Here is a 20,732-nt window from a genome sequence, read left to right on the forward strand (position 1 = left end):
GCTAGTATTTTGCCGATATTGACAGATGGACTACCAATAGCATAGTAAAGGAACCACCCGAGGCTGTATGTTTATATAATCAGGAAACTATTAAAAGATTTACCAGACTTAAAGCTTGACAACACAAAACGAATAAAGATTTGTGGTGAAATAGCAGAGGTGTGGCAGCATTTTGGTTCTCTTTGAAACTCTCATTGTCTCAAATCCGTATCAGGGAAACTACACAAGACTTGTAACATTAAATGACTGCTTAGATTTTCTAATATTCTCTCCCTCCCCCACCCACCATCAGCTTCTAGTTTTATTCCTAATTATTTGCCTTATTAATTTGCAAATCAGTGAAGACAACTGTTTACTATTTAATTTCTCAAAACCTTTCAGATTTTTGAAAATTCAGTTTCTTCCTCCGTGAATTAGTGGGAAGATTTTCTTTAAGCCTTTATTTGTTAAATAATATAACCATTTATTCCTGGTGTTATGGGCCAGGGTTTAGAAACTCCAAAGCGTATTTTGAAGCTCACCTGACCTGTAACCTTTCTGTTGAATTTGGCTAGAATGAGCACAGAAGCCTTCACTTCAGATGTGATTCATCAGACTTCCTCGGCACTTTTATTAAGACAAAGTTTATTATAAGAATGTAGTTAACATATATAAAACACAGCAAGAATTTGTTATCAATTACAAACAAAGAAAACAACAGCTACAGTAGTCTATGGATATAACTCTTAAACCCCTTAGTAGCTGTTCCAATTCAATGCAAAATTCAATAAAACCAAAATCCCTTTCCAAGGGCATGGCCCAGCACACTGTACTCTCATTTGAATGGGACTGGTCCTTTCCCTAAGATCCAGCCTCCAACAAGATTCAAAACTCCTTCCGGAAAGCAACTCTATCTTTAAAATTACCACGGCTAATGTGCTTTCAGATCACTGGAACAGCTTTTATAATAAAAACAGGGGAAAACACGGCTTCTATTCTGCAGTCCAAACCAAAACTGAAACCCAAAAACCTAATCTCCTTGTCACCTCACAGACCAGTTCCATCCACAAATGACATCACTGAAGCTGTGCTACAAGTCATTTGGCAAGATCAAAACCTTTCTTAAATGGACACTCACATTTGCTCGAGATTGGGGTGGGTGGGGTCACTGTCCGTGTGGAGTTTGCACGTTCTCCCCGTGTTTGCGTGGGTTTCGCCCCCACAACCCAAAGATGTGCAGGGTAGGTGGATTGGCAACGCTAAATTGCCCCTTAATTGGAAAAATGAATTGGGTACTTTTTTTAAAAAAAAATTTTAAAAAAAAATTTTTTTTAAAAGCTGATCTGATCTGATGGTCTCTCTCTGTCATTGGCGGGTCGGATACAGGTGATTCCTGTTCATTTTTCAATGCCTGCAGATTTTCCTGCCGAAGGTATTTTTTAGAGAGATTGAAGGGATGGTCACCTTGTACATATGGGGAGGGAAGGTGGCCAGAATTTAAAAGGTGCTACTACAGAGAGGAAGGCAGGCAGGGGGTTTGGGTCTTCCGAACCTGATGTATTATTACTGGGCGGTGAATGTGGAGAAAGTAAGGAGCTGGGTCAGAGGGGTTGACTCCCAGTGGGTCAGAATGGAGGAGAGTTTGGGTAGGGGGTCGGGATTGAAGGCGCTAGCGACAGCGCTGCTCCCGACGGCCCCGGGGAGATACTCAGGGAGTCCGGTAGTAATAACTTTGTTGAGAATTTGTAGGCAGTTTCGCCAGCACTTCGGGTTGGGGCAGGGCCAAGGGAAATGCCGATTCGGGGGAATCATAGATTTGAGGAGAAAGGAATTAGGACACTAAAAGATTTATTTCTTGGGGGGCGGTTTGCGGGATTGAAGGAGCTGGGAGCAAAGTATGGGCTGGAGCAGGGGGAAATATTTAGATACATGCAGGTTTGAGACTTTGCCAGAAAGGAGATACAGAGCTTCCCAGTAGAGCCGGCTTTCACATTGCTGGAGGAGGTGCTGATGACGGGGGGGACTGAAGAAGGGGGTAGTATCGGCGGTTTATGGGGCTATTTTGGAGAAGAAGGCGCCGCTAGAAGGAATCAAGGCAAAGTGTGAGGAAGAGTTGGGAGAGGGTATGAAGGAGGGGTTCTGGTGTGATGTGCTCCGGAGAGTGAACACCTCCACTTTGTGTGCGAGGTTGGGGCTGATACAGCTGAAGGTGATGTATAGGGCGCACCTTACAAGGGCATGGATGAGCCGGCACTTTGAGGGGGTAGAAGATGTGTGTGAACGTTGCGGGGTTTCCCGCAAACCACATTCATATGTTTTGGTCCTGTCCAAAGCTGGAGGATTACTGGAAGGATGTTTTTAGGGTAATCTCTAAAGTGGTGCACGTGAAACTGGACCCAGGCCCTCGGGAGGCCATACTTGGGGTGTCGGACCAGCCGGGGTTGGAAATGGTGCGGATGCAGGTGTTGTAGCCTTCGCCTCATTGATCGCCCAAAGGTGGATCCTGTTAGGGTGAAGATCAACCTCTCCGCCGGGGGGGGGGGATTCTTGAAGCTTGAAAACGTCAAATTTGAACTGAGGGGAAGAATGGAGGGGTTCTTCAATTCATGGACGTTATTCATTATGCACTTTCGAGAATTGGATAACATTGAACATTAGTTGAGTGGGTGTTGGGAGGGTTGAGGGGAGGGGGGGGGGCGGTATGTGTTAATGGTGACGATGGGTGATTCCTGATTCCTTTTTGTCATTTGTTTATGTTAACATGCGGGCCAATGTCTGAGGTTTGGTGGGATGAAGGGATCGTTGTTATTGATATGGGGATTGACACTACATTCGTTACTGATTATTGTTTACTGTTGGGTGTAAATTTGAGAGAAAATGTGAAAAAGGCGAATAAAAAAAATTGTTTTTTTAAAGAAAAAAAGGGACACTCGGATGACACTGGTATTCTGGTGCATACTTGCTGCTCAGTTCTGATGAACACTTTCACAGCTCCATATTCTTCCAAAATGTGGTGTCTCTAACAGCCCCCTAACAGATGTGCTACAGATCTGAAAAATTTTCAATTTTTACTACGAAATGGGAGCAGAAGCTCCAACCACTTCATCCCCTCTTCCCCCATCAGGGACTCTGATTCTTAGAGCCTCCTATAAAAGGCCTCATACCCCATTCATCCCCTCCAGGTCCATCACCACTTTACCCCTTCGCCCTCACTCTATCATTCTCCCTTGCCGCTAACTTCCTCAATTGATGGGCCAGCATCCTATTCGCCATCTCCCCGTACTCGCAGCCTGCCCCTCTGGCCCTCCGCCTTTCCTGTAGACAATAACCCAAACTCATCTGGAGTCTCTGTCTCTCTTTCATCAACCTCCTCCGTCGCCACCGAATACCTCCTATCCACCTTCAAGATCTCAGCGACCAGCCTTGCCCTCTCCTTCCGCTCCACCCTCTCCCTCCTCCCACCCGAATCAAAATAAACTCCCTTCAAACTACAGTCTTGAGTGAGCGACAAACACACAGATAGGATGGGTACAGGGGGATACGGCACTATGAAATATTGAGGGTTTTGGTCACGGGTGGTATCCTGACCGGTACAGGCTTGGAGGGCCGAAGGGCCTGTGTATTCTTTGTTCTAACCACCCATACCCCCTCAACGCCCTAGCCACTGCTGACGGCCTTGCTCACCCGGTCCAGGCACAGTTCCAGGGCCATATTAAAGTCGCCCCCCATAATCAACCGGTGTGTGTCCAACTCCGGGATCTTCCTCCACACCCACCTTGTCAAATACAGATCACCCCAATTTGGGACAGAAACGTTTATCAGGACCACCAGCATCCCCTCCAGTTGCTCACTGACCACCACATATCTACGCCCCCGGATCAGCCACAGTGCTCCTCATCGCAAACCGCCATCCTCCTGTTGACCAATACTGCTCGTCTTCATATCCAGCCCTGAGTGGAACACCGGCCCCATCCACCCCTTCCTCAGCCTCGTCTGATCCCCCAGCGTAAGGCGAGTCTCCTGTAAAAACCCACTTCACCCCCCCCCATGCCGATCATCCATACACCTTCTTGAGCTAGCCCCAGCCTGCATTACGCACCCCTCCGGGCCCGCCCTCTGGTGTCAGCCACCATCTCTCCCTTCCCAAATGCCCCACACCAACCGCACCCATGTCAGCAACGTGATTCTTCAGGTTTTCCCATTTCTCCCTCAGCCTCTTCTGGCTGTCCAGAACCATTCCCAACTCCATGTCCAACGAGGCCATCCGCTTCTAGTGCTCCCCCACCGCCGCCTCCACTTTCTGAACCGCCAGGCCCTGAGCCTCCAATCTCTGCCCCACTCTCTCAATCGCAGCTCTGAGCCGTTCCACCACTTCAGCCAGGTCTTCCATAGCCTCTTTCCTCTGCTGTTCAAATTCTCTATTCAAAAATCCCACCAATGTTCCATCGGCCACTGGGCGGGCAGTGCTGCCCCCTTGCCCTCCGCCATTTTAGCCTGTGACACATCATGAAAGCTGCCATGGTCCTGCTGCTCTCTTTCTCATGGCACTTCTCATCCTCTGATCTAGACACTGATCTCACCAGAGAAATAAGACCTTGCCTGGGTGCTCGCACACCCTTTGCACTTGGGAAAAAAAAGCCCATCGGGTGTGGAAGGACCAACAAAATCCACTTTGATCGGAAGCCACCAAACATGCCACCACTCACTCCATGGGCGCCACTGGAAGTCAGCCCAGGCTAACGTTCTGGCAACATGGGTTCAAATACCATCTGGAATATAAAGCTAGTCTCAGTAGTGATGACAATAAACTTCCATTAATTTCCTCCCAACATTTAAGATGCGTTTAATGAGCATTTAATGAATAGGCTACAGACCAAGTGAATAGGCTACGGACTAAGTGAAATTTGGATTAAAATAGATAGGTGCTTGATGGCGGACATAATGGGCCAAGGGGCTTCTTTTCGTGCTCTATCTTTAGCCCCAGAATAAGGCTGTCCTAAGACTGAGTGATTTCCTGTTTCAGCACTTTGAGCGTATGTGTGACTTTCCATGCCTCTGAGCATACTGAGCAATGTGGTTACTGATATGCAGCTACGATATGCAATAGAAGTATTTGAGGATTGTCTCTTTTAACCCCTCACCCCAGCTTTTATTTTATCCACTAATCAGAAATTTATCTGAAAATAACACTGAAATATTATTTGCCATTATATACTTCTTCCATTGAAAGAAAATGCCACTTTGATGTACAATGTTAGCGTTCTATAAAGGGAAAATAATATGCATTTAAAAGTTTTTAATTTTTCACTATTCCACGTGTGCTGAGAATTGCATCATCATGTCGTTAGCTGGACAATAGCAAATTGGCTAAAATCCTTCTGGTTTTGGGATGATCCACACGATGGGGAAGAGCACCCATTAAAATATACTCGATCAGTGAAACTATTTAATATACTTTATTCCTAGCTGATATTTCGTACCGTGCTGCTAAGTATTCACATAGAGAACTATGGAGTCATAAATGGTGTGAGATCATAGTGTGCAGTAGCTCGTCCAGTGCCTGGCTCATTGCTATTCTTCAACCATCAACACAATAACTTAATTATCACACCATTTACCTTATTGCTGTTAATGGAACCTTTCTGTGCACAAATTAGCTGTCCCATTTCCTGACATTTAATTTGCTGCAATGTGCGTTGAGACCTCTGATGAAAAGGTCTTGTGGCTCAGTGGTAGTGCCCTACCTCTGCCGGAAGCTTTGGATTCATGTCCCACTTCAGGGTTTGATGGCCTTGGAGGATACGTTCATAACGTGGCCAAACTGATTGATTATCATCCTGTGAATCCTTCCAATTCACCTGCTGGCAGGTGGTAAGAGAGTTTCCTGATCAGCCATTGTGCAAGGGCAGACCACTGCATCATCATAGGAAGTCCATGTCGCCAATGTCCTCTTTGAGGATAGTATCTGGAGGAGGAACGAATGGGCTGAACTTGAATTCCTTTCCTTTCCTTTTTTTTTTAAAAAAGAAGCGTGACCCATTTGCAGTTCTGTTAAACAATCTTCCATAAATATTACAATATCCATATTGTGACCAGTACCTCTAAGTAACTTGTGACATTGTTTTAAATTAAATGAATGATATTTATCTAAACAACTCCATATTCTCCGGCACTTTGAAATTTAGTTTATGCATGTGTTGATCACTTTGAGAGTTGTAACCACATTAACAAGCTTTCAAATACCGTTTTATCAATTTAATACTTGGGATTTCACTTTAATGATCACAGTTGTCATTTTTAATAGTCAGGTCGTTCATTAACAGATTTTGTTTCCAATTTTTTTCACAGTTCAGAAAGCAATGTTGCCGGATTCTCCTGCGAAACAGCCACCAGAGTTCTCTTTTTCTACTCCTCTAACAAGGTCCAGAAGAAAAACGGGCAAAGCACTCTTACCGATAGTGGAAGAGCAGGTAAACAAAACTATATTTTAAGATCCAATATAAAGATTATTTATTTTTAAAATTATTCTAAGCTGGACATGCAAAATAAAACTAGATTGAAATTAAAGGGGCAAGCGAGTTAAATTTAAATAATTGTACAAATTGGAAAAGTTTGTAAAATAATGGAATTGACATCGATGGGCTGAATGGAATTGTTTCACATTCTCATTTCCTTTTTTAATTGTAAACATCAAATTATCTTTGGTTAATGTACTTTTCATATTTGGAAGTAATAGTCTAAAAGGTAGTTGGCTATATAATCAATTATAATATGTATTTTTTGGGGGGAAATAATATGTTGATGCAATTTTTCATTTTTGTGCACTTCAGGATTTTCAAGAGTTGGAGGATGATGTCCCCAAAGTGAGGGAGGCTAAAAAGCAGGAAGGGGAGAAAACTAAAACACACGAGGAGAAAATGACTACCAGGACTAGAACTACAAGGCTCCGAGTGAAAAAGAGTCCCAGGTAATACCTAGCTTTTAAAAATAACCGGTACGGGGGCGCAGAGTAAGATGGTCGTTATAATTTACAATTTTGTTACTCAAAGGGCGGGCATTGAATTTTAAGCTCCATCTTAATTTTTGTTGACAGCTTTTATTGAAAGCATGTGAAACTTCAACGTGTCCAACATTTGTTTTGGTTTTGACAGAATAACAAAGAAAGTTTTGAGATCAGCTGCTCCGCCAGTGCACATTGAATTCCTCTCTCCTTTAGCAAGTCCTTTGGATGCGCGGTCCAGTAAAAGAGGAGTGGCAGAGGAAGTTGATGCTGGGTCCGTAGAACACAAGATGAAACTTCGTCACAAAAGGAAAAAACTGATTCCAGTGTTCCGAAAACCAGTAACGCGCAGAAAAGTAAACCGACACAAATAGTGAAAAGTTTTACTGTTTTATCAATTTAATACTTGGATGCAGTTTATATATAAGAGTTATACAGTATACAGAACTGAGCGAATTTCTGAAGTTCATCTAATTTTCGGAAAATAATTTATATAAATTATTTTAACATTTCATGAACAAATGGTCTGTAAGGGGAACTGTAGCTCCGTATGGAGTATTGTAACTGCTATTTTTGTTTTTAGGCAAATGTTTCTCATTTTAATTTTGTAATGAATCTTACATTTTATTAACGTATATAAAATGATTAAATGTAAATATTTTTGACATTTTAGGGAAGTTATAAATAAAATGTATACTCGGCAGTTTGATATGTTTTTTGCATTTTGTGATGGAACATTTTGCCAATGGGGTAAATGGTACAGTATATGCAGTTGTACATCTCTAAAGTTTGGTTTTTTTTGGATCATTTTAGAGACATGATAAGCTTGTCAGTAATCTGGGGCTCAGGCCAAAGTGGTGCTTGGCTATCTTAAGCTATCATACTTCATTTAGTTTCCACTAAAGGTTATAATTTGTGTTTGGTACTTGTATCCCACACCTCCTATTAAATTCATGAAGGTTGTGTCTCCTCTTCATTGGGAAGCGCCTCCAATTGAGTAAGCGATTTTTTTCATTCCATGAAGACTTGTCATTTCAAGTCTTTTCTCAGATCCAATGCAGATAGAATGGTTTCCAGTATTGGAAGCTAACTCCTTTCAATTCGATTTGAAAAAGAAAGGTCACGATGGGAAAAGAAGCAGGCTTTTAAATGAGGGGTGGGAAATATTTTATATTGAGGACACTTTCTCCCCCTGTAACCCAGCCGTTTCTTTGCTCTTTTAAGGTAGTCAAGCACTGATTTGGAAATCTAGCCCAGGTATCCCACTGAACCTTGTAACATACTAATTTTAATGTCACGTGAGGCTGCATCACGTTATTTACTTTTGCCACAATATTTGTATCATGTTTTTGGTTTTCATCAAGATATGCTTGGCGTGCTGCTATAAATCACACAACAAACTGAGAGAGCTCAGCAAATACTGGTAAGTCGGGCAGATTTTAAAAAAAAATTAAAAGATTGCTGAAATTTCTTTATACGATGGATTTGTTTTATTCTGTGTTTATTTATTGTTGTCAGTATTTAATAGATTTATATTTGTTCTAACTGATGTTTTCCTTTTTAATTTTACCCCCTATTTCAATGTGTTAGAGGGAAGAATTGCATATGTTCTTCCCTCTAACGAGAGCAGCACGGTAGCACAGTGGTTAGCACAGTTGCTGCACAGCTCCAGGGTCTCTTCAATTCCCGGCTTGGGTCACTGTCTGTGTGGAGTCTGCACGTTCTCCCCGTGTCTGTGTGGGTTTCCTCCAGGTGCTCCGGTTTCCTCCCACAGTCCAAAGATGTACAGGTTAGCTGGATTGGCCATACTAAATTGCCCTTGGTGTCCAAAAAGGGTAGGTGGGGTTACGGGGATAGGGTGCTGACTCGATGGGCTGAATGGCCTCTTTCTGCACTGTAGATTCTATGATTTCCCCCTTTCAAATGGTAATTTCACGCATGTTGCTATAAATAAGCAAGAACGTCAAGATTTGTGCAACTAGAGACTGAAAGATATAAAAATGGACTTGTATTCCTACTACATCACTCTCCTACATGTTATGGGTAAACCAACTGGATTGTGCATCTTCATCATTGGCCTGATCAGGTTTATTAACCGTTGTAAATTCCAGTCTCAGCCAGCGAAGGCCATTAAAGGGCCTGAAATATTTACATTCCTGGGCATTTACATTCATAGAACATAGAATAGTACATCACAGAACAGGCCCTTCGGCCCTCGATGTTGTGCCGAGCAATCATCATCCTACTCAAACCCACGTATTCCATTTGTCTTTCTGTCTATGACATCTTTGTCAATCTCCACTTATCGTTGGCCCCCCTATCCAGCCCCACCGCTCCATGCCCCCCACAACAGTATAAAGCTGACCCTATTTCCAGCTCTCCAGCTTTGACAGAGTCATTTATGTACAACAGCCAAGCTCCTACTCCCATCTCCTTAGTGACAAAAACTCTGACCTGTAGCCAATTCACCAGATCAGGTGGAAATTCCTCTCCATTAGAACATAGAACAGTACAGCACAGAACAGTCGATGTTTTCTGCTGCTAATTTGCTTCTCATTTTCCACCCTCATCGCTGAGTAGCAGCAATGGAGAAGAGGGAGCTAAAAGTGTAAGTCTCCATCAGTCCGTAGCTTCTCCATCAGCAAGTCCTCAGTTGTGCCTCCTCATGATGACGCATGGCAACTGAGTTCCTTGAAAGGGCATTGGTGAGTGCCTGTAGTGTCTTGTAGATAGTACACCCTACTTCCACTGTACTTTGGTGGTAGAGGGTGGCAATCAAGCAGGCGGCTTTATCCTCGATGGTGTTGAGTTTGTGTGTTGTTGGAGCTGCACTTATCCAGGCAAATGACGAGAATTCCACCACACTCCTGACAGATTTTGAAGAGTCAAGAGTTCTTGATGCACAGTCCCATTGGCGTGTGAATACGTAATGGCAATCGCGAACCATACTTCCAGCTATGGCTGAATAGCCCAACTCTCTTGTGGATACCTCCTAGAGAGTTGAAGGATTTTAAAATATGGCATGGAATTGTGTCTCAATATGTCAGTTTTCCAGCAACTCTTGCCATCAAGTCTGTGCCAAATTAATTTTTTTATCCGTTCTTGGGAGGTGGGCATCACAGGCTGAGCCAGCATTTTATTGCCGTTGAGGGGCATTTTAAGAGACAGCCACATTGCTTTGATCTGGAGTCACATGTAGGCCAGACCAGGTAAGGGCGACAGACATGTTAGTGAACCAGATAGATTTTAACGTCAATCAACAATCACTAGACTTTTAATTCCAGATTTTAATTGAATTCAAATTTCACCATCTGCAGTGGCGGGATTTGAACCCGGGTCTCCAGAACATTTCTTTGGGTATCTGGTCTACTAGTCCAGTGACAATACCACTACACCACCGCCTCCCCAGTGTGGTGTTTTGCCATCTTTTGGACTCCAATCAGGAAAGTCAAGAAAGAGAAGGTTCCTCACATTTGGATAGTCCAAGTCTCAAACTTTTCCCAGGCTTGCGCCCTGGAGAGGTTTTGCTGCAAAGCTTGAGACAGCAGTTATGAGAGATATACCCAAATTGATTGGCATAGCAAATGGATGCTGCGGGCTACCTCTGACAAAGGGCGGGATCAGCATGACTGGTCAGCCACTGTCCACCTCATGGTTGGCAGCTTTTGACTCGGTGCTGACTCACAATGGTCCCTCTGCTTCAATGGATGCTTGAAGGCTCTTTCCAATGCAGTGAGGCATCCTTACTTCCATATCTAACCCCCTTTATAATGAAGACCAAAATACCATTTGCCTTCCTTTTTTTTATATAAATGTTTTCTCCATTTTCACATTTTGCTTCAAAATTTACACTCCACCCACACACAGTAAACGATAACAAATACAAAATCAATCCCCTTAACAATAACAACGATTCCATCCTCCCACCACCCCAAACAACGGCCCACCTGTCAATATATGCATCCAATTAAACCCACGGTGGAAACAAAAAAACAAAGGAGAAAAAGGAATCCGGGACCGCCCATGGTCACCATAGAGCCCATTTCCCCCCCACACTCAATGCCATCCAACCTCTCAAAGAGTGCCACACATGATACCCAAGAGTTGTAAACACCCCCCCCTCTCCAACTCCTCCCGTCCGCTACCTCTTGTAAAACTCCTTCCCCCCAACCTCGGTTCCTTCCCCTCCAACCTCACTCCCGTTCACTGGCCGGCTTAAACCAGCCAGCGTGGAGGCCCCCGCCCGGGCCCCTTTTCCCCCTTGCCCACCCCTAGGAAAGCCCAGAAATCCCCTTTTAGCACACGATCCCCAAAGAACCCTCAGTTCGATTGAAAGTCCCATCACTTCCCTTGTCCAAATATATACATCGGCTCCTTTAGCCCATACACCCACACGCAGTGAAACAAAAAAGAAGAAAATAGTCATGAGGTTACATCATCACATGGCCATTTCTCAGTTCTGCCACAGTCCTTCTGCCTTCGCAAACTCTTCCGCTGCCTCCGCCGTTCCAAAATAAAAGTCCTTGAGCTTGTAAGTCACCCTCGGCTTTGCTGGATATACAATGCCGCACTGCACCTTGCTAATGTACAGTGCCCTCTTCACCCGGTTGAAAGCAGCCCGCCTCCTCGCCAGTTCCACCGTAAAGTCCTGGTATACACGTATACCAGCCCACTGCACCACCCGCTTCTGCTTGGCCCAGCACAGGACCTTCTCCTTCTCACTACCTACGGAAGCACAGAGTCACTACTCTTGGCGGCTCACTCGCCTTTGGTACAGGCCTCCACGACCGATGAGCCTGATCCAGTTCATACCGGGAGGGATCCTCCCCCTCCCCCAATAGTTTTGCCAGCATCGCAGCAAAATACTCAGTCGGCCTCGGCCCTTCAACTCCTTCGGGCAGCACCACAATCCTCAAATTCTGTCGCCTGGATCTGTTTTCCAGGTCTTCCATTTTTCCTCGCAGATCCTTGTTAATCTCCATCACCTGCCGCATCTCCTTCCCCATCGAGGCAAGTTGATCACCGTGCTGCAATAATGTTTCCTCCACTTCCTTCAGCGCCTCCCCTTGCTCCCGCACCTCCGTCGTCACCGGGGAAATCGCCTCCTGCACCAGCACACTCGAACCCTCCCTCATCTTCCTCATCATCTCCATGTATTTTGTAAACTGCCTTTCGAATTCCGCAGCCATCACCGTAGTTATTTCTTCAGCCGTAAGCAATGCGGCCTCCCCTGGTGCTCCAGCCTCCATTTTCCTTGGTGACCCCGCGGTAACCTTTCCACTCCCCGACGGACCTTCAGCTGTTTTTTTTTTTTTAAGGCCGTATTTTTGCTCACCCTCGACATTTTCCTTTACTGTGCCTCCTCTGTGCCTTCTCCCTGCTTTTGCCGCTTCCGTGGACCCTGGGACCGGTCTTAAAGCCCTGAAAATGCCGTTCCCGAACGGGAGCCCTCCATTGCGCGGCTGCCTCCCACCCGCCGTCACCAGAAGTCCTTTACCATTTGCCTTCCTAATTGATAGTTGCACCTCCATGCTAGATTTTTGTGACTCATGCGGACACCCAGGTCCTTTTGAGCATCAACAGTTCCCAACCTCTTTATCATTCAAGAAAATCCTGTCTTTCTCTTTTCCTCTACCAAAAGTGGATAACTTCACACTTATTCATATTATATTCAATCTGCCATGTACTAGCCCATTCATTTAGCCTTTCTACCTCCCACCCAAAATCATTTATTTCCATCATTTTCAAACTCTGGGTCAGGCCCCGTGGGCAGGTGTTGGGAGGGTCATAGAATCATTGCATTTACAGTGCAGAAGGAGGCGATTCGGCCCATTGAGTCTGCACCGGCCCTTACAAAGAGCACCCCACTGAAGCCCACGTATCTACCCTATCCCCGTAACCCAGTATACCCCTCTTAACATTTGTTGGACTCTAAGGGCAATTTATCATGGCCAATCCACCTAACCCGCATATCTTCGGTGGGAGGAAACCGGAGCACCCAGAGGAAACCCACGCAGTCACAGGGAGAATGTGCAAACTCTACACAGACTGTGACCCAGTGGGGAATGGAACCTGGGACCCTGGTGCTGTGAAGCAATTGTGCTAACCACTATGCTACCGTGCTGCCCAAAGTCAAGAGAAGGTTCCTCACATTTATTGTGGAGTGCTCAATTGTGGCATTCCTCCTCATGTGAAGCGGAGCCCAATGGCCGCAACTGGCTTTTAAAAATGGCAGCCTCAACCAGCTTTCCAGAATGCTGGACATTGCGTGCATGCGTGACCCTCAGCCGGAGCTAGCGGTGTGCAGGCCCAGACCCTAGCCAGGCAGACTGTCTCCTCCTGACGTTAGCGCGCTACCGCATAACCAGATTTTTTTTTTAAAGTCTCCTTAACTAAGGAGTCTTCCTGCCACCAGCGGCAGCAGAGAGCAGGTCACACACACCGTACACTGACATCACGTGCTCTGGGTGAAAAATCACGGAGCAGAGATTCCTCCACTTTGTACCTTGCAGCAAGCAAGCAACAGTACTGTGTGAAGAACTGAAGATGGATCATTGTGTAATAAAAAGAAAAGAGGTCCAGAGACCCAAAGAGACCAGGATCTCACAACTGAATCTGCTCAAGAGAGTCTACGGCAGGACAAAGCAGTGCTGGTGTGAGCTGTATCCAGAGCTCCAGGGCCTCTGGTGAACAAACAAGAAGAAGCTGAAATCAGAAACAAAGCAGCATAAAGATTTCTTGAGTTATGGCATTCATTTGTTAATTTTGCCAATGCAAATCCGGATGCAAAGCCCATGTGTGTTATATGCAGGGATGTACTAGAAAATTAAAGTTTAAACCCCTCCAAACTTCAAAGGTGTGTGAAGGCTAAGCATAGCGAGTTTGAGGACAGACCTCTTGTTTTCTTTCAAAGGATGCAGGGAGCACATAAGTAGTCAGCTGAAGCCGTAAGCAGAAATGTAACATTGAATGACAAAGCAAGTGAGATCGTGAGGACCAAGCAGGCTGACTTGTCGCACTAAAAGTAAGCATTAAGGGTGAGTTGTGAAGGTCGGCGGCTTGGGTCCCGAAGGTCAGCCAGCTGCTAAAAGTGGGTCCTGGTGGGAAACTTTTGAAAAACAGATGTACATCGTATTGTGAACAGTTGTTAATCTAGCACCACCCGCTAATTAACAGCCTATCCTGAGAATTATATTTTATTCCCACTCTGCTTTCTGTCTGCTAACCAATTCTTAATCCATACCGGTATATTAACCCCCTAATTCTATGTGTTCTAATTTTGTTTACGAACGTCCCGTGGGAATTTAGCAAAAACCTTCTGAAAATCCAAATACACCACATCCATTGGTTCTCCTTTATCTTTTTTTTTTTAAAACCTTTTATTGAAGGCATTTTTAATAGAGATATTAAAAAAAAACAACCGAGGCAGCATGGTGGTGCAGTGGTTAGCACTGCTGCCTCACGGTGCCGAGGTCCCAGGTTCGATCCCGGCTCTGGGTCACTGTTCGTGTGGAGTTTGCACATTCTCCCCGTTTTTGCGTGGGTTTGGCCACCACGACACAAAGATATGCAGGGTAGATGGATTAGCCACGCTAAATTGCCCCTTAATTGGGAACAAAATGAATTGATACTCAAATTTTTTTTAAAACGTGGCAACAGTTAACAAAACCCCTCCCTCCCTGCATTCCCCCCTCCCCCCCCCCCCCCCCCGGCTGCCCCAGTACTCGCCTCCTTTTTCCAATCTACTCATTTATCAATGCTACAAGTAACATCCTCAAAAGACTGCAACAGGTTTATCAAACGGTTTCCCTTTCATAAATCATATTGACTAGCCATTGGTACCATTACTTTCTAAGTGTTCAGCTTTCACACCCTTTAAACCATTTTCCCTACTACTGACGTCAAACAGATCTGTAGTTCTCCACTCACCCTCTCTGGAATGGAGTGAGATTTTCTCATCTCCAGTTTCTAGCACTTAACCTGGACCAAGGAGCATTGGAAGATTATGGCCAGTGCCACAGCAACTTCCACCCCACCTGGGGGAACATCTCACCAAGTCCTGGTGACTTTAACAGCCAATCGAGCAAATTCATTTTAATCATCGAGTAATTTACGACACAAAAGGAGCCAAGGCCACCACCTTGCAGATTAATCGAGTCCGTCGCATTTGCTCGTCGCTCTGCAAGTTTATTTCCTTCAAGTGCCCGTCCAATTTCCTTTTGAAATCATTGATTGTTTCCACTGCCATCACTCTACCTTTTTCAGCCCATAAGTTTCACTATGACTTGAGCAGCATCTTCTATTGTAAAGTCAGATGCGAAATGCTCATTTAGTACCTCTGCCTCAGTGCATAGATTCCCATGTTGTTCCCTAATTGGTCCCACTTCTCTTTTTGGAATCATAGAATCCCTACAGTGCAGAAGGGGGCCATTAACCCATCGAGTCTGCACAGACCTTTCGAACGACCGCCCTACTCCAAGACCACTTCCTCACCCTATCCTGCAACCTCGCCTTAAGGGGCAATTTAGCATAGCCAATCCACCTTCCCTGCACATCTTTGGGCTTTGGAAGGAAACCCATGCAGACATGGGGAGAATTTGCAAATTCCACACAGGCATTTACTGCATTTACCCAATGTTTGAATTGAACCCAGTCCCTGGCGCTGTGAGGCAGCAATGTTTGCTACTGTGCTGCCTCTTTCTATCGCCCTTTTACTTTCCGTATGCCCTTCGAAGCCTTTTGGAATCGTGTTTATGTTAGCTGCCAGCCTCTTATTAGGGTTCTATTATGTTAATGTTTTACTAAACATCTGAGCATCTGGAAAGGCACTGCTTGATTAGGGATAGTCAGCACGGATTTGTATGGGGTAGGTCTTGCCTTACAAGTCTTATTGACTTCTTTGAGGAGGTGACCAAGCATGTGGATGAAGGTAAAGCAGTGGATGTAGTGTACATGGATTTTAGTAAGGCATTTGATAAGGTTCCCCATTGTAGGCTTGTGCAGAAAGTAAGGAGGCATGGGATAGTGGGAAATTTGGCCAGTTGGATAACAAACTGGCTAACCGATAGAAGACAGAGAGTGGTGGTGGATGGCAAATATTCAGCCTGGAGCCCAGTTATCAGTGGCGTACCGCAGGGATCAGTTCTTGGTCCTCTGCTGTTTGTGATTTTCATTAACGACTTGAATGAGGGAGTTGAAGGGTGGGTCAGTAAATTTGCAGATGATACGAAGATTGGTGGAGTTGTGGATAGTGAGGAGGGCTATTGTCGGCTTCAAAGAGACATAGATAGGATGCAGAGCTGGGCTGAGAAGTGGCAGATGGAGTTTAACCCTGACAAGTATGAGGTTGTCCATTTTGGAAGGACAAATATGAATGCGGAATACAGGGTTACCGGTAGGGTTCTTGGCAATGTGGAGGAGCAGAGAGATCTTGGGGTCTATGTTCATAGATCTTTGAAAGTTGCCACTCAAGTGGATAGAGCTGTGAAGAAGGCCTATGGTGTGCTAGCGTTCATTAGCAGAGGGATTGAATTTAAGAGCCGTGAGGTGATGATGCAGCTGTACAAAACCTTGGTCAGGCCACATTTGGAGTACTGTGTGCAGTTCTGGTCGCCTCATTTTAGGAAGGATGTGGAAGCTTTGGAAAAGGTGCAAAGGAGATTTACCAGGATGTTGCCTGGAATGGAGAGTAGGTCATACGAGGAAAGGTTGAGGGTGCTAGACCTTTTCTCATTAGAACGGAAAAGGATGAGGGGCGACTTGATAGAGGTTTATAAGATGATCAGGGGAATAGATAGAGTAGACAGTCAGAGACTTTTTCCCCGGGTGGAACACACCATTACAAGGGGACAAAAATTTAAGGTAAATGGTGGAAGATATAGGGGGGATGTCAGACGTAGGTTCTTTACCCAGAGAGTAGTGGGGGCATGGAATGCACTGCCTGTGGAAGTAGTTGAGTCGGAAACGTTAGGGACCTTCAAGCGGCTATTGGATAGATACATGGATTAGGGTAGAATAATGGAGTGTAGGTTAACTTCTTAAGGGCAGCACGGTAGCATTGTGGATAACACAATTGCTTCACAGCTCCAGGGTCCCAAGTTCGATTTCGACTTGGGTCACTGTCTGTGTGGAGTCTGCACATCCTCCACGTGTGTGCGTGGGTTTCCTCCGGGTCTCCGGTTTCCTCCCACAGTCCAAAGATTTGGGGCAGCAGGGTAGCATGGTGGTTAGCATAAATGCTTCACAGCTCCAGGGTCCCAGGTTCGATTCCCGGCTGGGTCACTGTCTGTGTGGAGTCTGCACGTCCTCCCCCTGTTTGCATGGGTTTCCTCTGGGTGCTCCGGTTTCCTCCCACAGTCCAAAGATGTGCGGGTTAGGTGGATTGGCCGTGCTAAATTGCCCGTAGTGTCCTAATAAAAGTAAGGTTGGGGGGGTTGTTGGGTTACGGGTATAGGGTGGGTACGTGGGTTTGAGTAGGGTGATCATGGCTCGGCACAACATTGAGGGCCGAAGGGCCTGTTCTGTGCTGTACTGTTCTATGTTCTATGTGCAGGTTGGGTGGATTGGCCATGAAAAATTGCCCTTAGTGTCCAAAATTCTATGATTAACCTAGGACAAAAGTTCGGTGCAACATCGTGGGCCGAAGGGCCTGTTCTGTACTGTATTTCTCTATCTATCTCTATCTCTATCTAAATAAAGATAAAATCGTACCAAGATTAATATTTTACAAAGTCATTTGGAAAAGACTCTATGGTTTAAAATATTGTCTTGTTTGGGAGTAACATTGCCTCTAAAGGCAGTGGGATTAATTGGGAAGTCCAACCTTTTTAAATTGCACTCTTCAATTTAAAATGTATGAGTTGGCTCTCAGCTGGCTTGGGAATTCCAAAAACTATTCAGTCACTGGAGATGCTGTCTATTCTTTCCTGATGTGATAGATCAGTTTCAAGTTTGCTGTTTCATTATGCACCTAATCCATTTCAAAATGCTCTGTTAAGGTCAGTAACCACCCAAAATATCCAATTTACATTTTCTCTTTACCCCACTGCACCCTAATAAGATGTATGCTATCTGAGTTTGGTGACCGATGGAGATAGGAGGCAGGTTGTGGTGTATATAATCATGAAGGGATACTTTGCTTCCTGATTGTTGGCTGGGCAACAAGCGTTCAGATAACCCTTGCATCCCCCGCCCCCACTGCCAACATAGTTGCAACACTTGATACCTCCAGCCTGACATTCAGAAACCATTCGCTCTTGTGCACAGCCACCTGTAACACATCTCAGTGAGAGAACATGGTATAGGTGGAATACCAGGCAAACAGCATTTAAAGTTTCAAAAGTGACCTCCTGCAATAAACAGGCTAAACCAAGCTGCTAGGGCACCCAGCTGGGGACATGAAGGAAGGATGAAAAAATGCTGAGTGCAGACAGTGTGAAAGTGGCAGTCCGTGTTCGACCTTTTAACCAGGTGAGTGAGAGCTATAGATGGTACTTAAATATTTCAAGTGATTAATAACTAAGTTATTAATGTACATACTGGCGTGATTAAACTAAGGTTGGTTCCTAGTTATTAAGCATTTAATTTCTCCAGGTACTTTGCAGCAGAGGTTAAAGTAAGCCCTTTTTTAATCCTTCTGTAATCATCAAAATTACTAGATGAATGAAATGAAAATCGCTTATTGTCACGAGTAGGCTTCAATGAAGTTACTGTGAAAAGTCCCTAGTCGCCACATTCCGGCACCTGTCCGGGGAGGCTGGTACGGGAATCGAACCGTGCTGCTGGTCTGCTTTAAAAGCCAGCGATTTAGCTCAGTGAGCTAAACCAGCCTAAACCAGATCTCTGTACTCCTACAGTTCGGGCCTCTTGTGCAGCTCCAATTTTAATCACTCCAGCACTGCGGGTGACCAAACTGGAGCTCCATCCTGAAACTCTCTACTTGCCTGTCCTTCTTTAACACTTTCCTTAAAATCTACCAACTTTACCAAAGCTCTTGGTCGTCTATTCCAGTATTTCCTTATTTTTTAGTCATTCATAGGATGTGAACTAGGTAGCCCAATATTTATTGCCCATCCTTAATTGCCCTTGTTCAGAGAGCATTTAAGAGTCAACGATACTGCTGGGGGTCTGGAGTCACATGTAGGCCAGACCGAGTAAGGACAACAATTTCCCCTCCTAAAGGGCATTAGTGAACCAGGTGGGTTTTTACAACAATCGGCAATGGTTTCATGGTCATCATTAGACGTTTAATTTCAGATTTTTATTGAAATCAAATTTCAGCATCTGCCGAGGTGGGATTTGAACCCAGGTATCCAGAGTATTATTACCCGGGTCTCTGGATTACTTAGTCCAGTGACAATACCACTATGCCACTGCCGCCCGCCCTGTAAAGTGATTTTGGGGCATTTAAAGGAGCCCAATTAATGCTACTTTGTGGGTAAATGCACTGTCATCCTAAACCAGCATTAAAATTTAAAAGCACACGGTCACTTGAGATCAGTTCATTGGATCGAACTGAACAACATAAAATACAACTTGAAAGCAAAATAATGGGCGGCATGGTGGTGCAGTGGTTAGCACGGCTACCTCACAGCGCCGAGGATCCGGCTTCGATCCCGGCCCCGAGGTCACTGTCCGTGTGGAGGTCGCATGGGTTTCACCCCCACAACCCAAAGATGTGCAGGGTAGGTAGATTGGCCACACTAAATTGCCCCTTAATTAGGAAAAAAAGAATTGGGTACTCTAAATTAATGAAAGAAATTTCATAACCATTAATTTCCCACCATTCAGATGCTGGGAATCTGAAATAAAAACACCAAATGCTGGATAAACTCAGTAGGTCTGAGGGAAACAATGTTTTGAGTACAAATGACTGAGCTGAAGAGGGGTAGAAAGTGATAGATTATAGAGTTGGAGAGAGTGGGGGGAGGAGGGGAGCACAATAGAAGGTCAATGTTAGGCCAGAGTTGAGGAGAAATTGGAAAAAGAGGTCAATAGCACAGCAAAGGCTCTGCGGCCCATCACATCTGCGGCAGTCAAATACAACCTATTCATCCTCTGGGAGAAAGGTTCTTCCTCCCACCTCCTCTAAACCTCCTGGACACAATCCTTGTCAATAGCTTCAAACAACTTAACTGGAAAGTAAATAATCTATTGTCTCAAGTAGGCTTACATTAACACTGCAGTGAAGTTACTGTGAAAAGCCCCTCGTCGCCACACTCGCCTGTTTGGGTACACAGAGGGAGAATTCAGAACGTCCAATTCACCTAACAGCACGTCTTTCGGGACTTGTGGGAGGAAACCGGAGCATCCGGAGGAAACCCACACAGACACGGGGAGAACGTGCAGACTCCGCACAGACAGTGACCCAGCCGGGAATCGAACCTGGGACCCTGGAGCTGTGAAGCAACAGTGCTAACCACCGTGCCTAGGTATTCACAGCTGCATGAGTGATTGCTGCCACATTCTGAACTATGCCAATGCCATACAATTGGTTAACCCTGCAAAGGTAGCAGAGGGCATTACCACTGGTAGCATTTGTACAACCATTGAATAGCTAGGCTTGACAATGTCCCGTATAGAGCACTGGACAGTAAACAAGGATGTATCTACACTCGTCACTTAGCAAGCAAATAAATTACACTGATACCATAAGCCATAGTATAAACCTGTTAGAAGAATATCTTAGATCTCAAGAAGTTAATAGAGCACACCCCAGTTTCCAATGTAAATAGGTTCACATTAATAATCAATG

The 20,732-nt window shown here is 45.0% G+C and overlaps 2 protein-coding genes across 6 annotated transcripts in view; both read left to right on the top strand.

The window, feature by feature from the left end:
• The window catches only part of ahctf1 (AT hook containing transcription factor 1), a 125,480-nt gene extending 117,024 nt beyond the window's left edge, over nt 1–8,456 (top strand). For all 5 annotated transcript variants that reach the window (XM_038815387.1, XM_038815392.1, XM_038815383.1 and 2 more), the window contains 3 exons: nt 6,328–6,449; nt 6,810–6,946; nt 7,131–8,456. In XM_038815387.1, the coding sequence (XP_038671315.1) occupies nt 6,328–6,449; nt 6,810–6,946; nt 7,131–7,353 (482 nt within the window). In that variant the 3' untranslated portion in view covers nt 7,354–8,456. The remainder of the gene's footprint in view (nt 1–6,327; nt 6,450–6,809; nt 6,947–7,130) is intronic.
• Nucleotides 8,457–18,394: 9,938 nt separating this feature from the next.
• The window catches only part of kif28 (kinesin family member 28), an 83,703-nt gene continuing 81,365 nt past the window's right edge, over nt 18,395–20,732 (top strand). The window contains exon 1 of the mRNA XM_038819531.1: nt 18,395–18,448. Within this exon, the coding sequence (XP_038675459.1) occupies nt 18,395–18,448 (54 nt within the window). The remainder of the gene's footprint in view (nt 18,449–20,732) is intronic.

This window comes from Scyliorhinus canicula, chromosome 1 (genome assembly GCF_902713615.1).
Source record: "Scyliorhinus canicula chromosome 1, sScyCan1.1, whole genome shotgun sequence".
Lineage (NCBI taxonomy): Eukaryota > Metazoa > Chordata > Chondrichthyes > Carcharhiniformes > Scyliorhinidae > Scyliorhinus > Scyliorhinus canicula.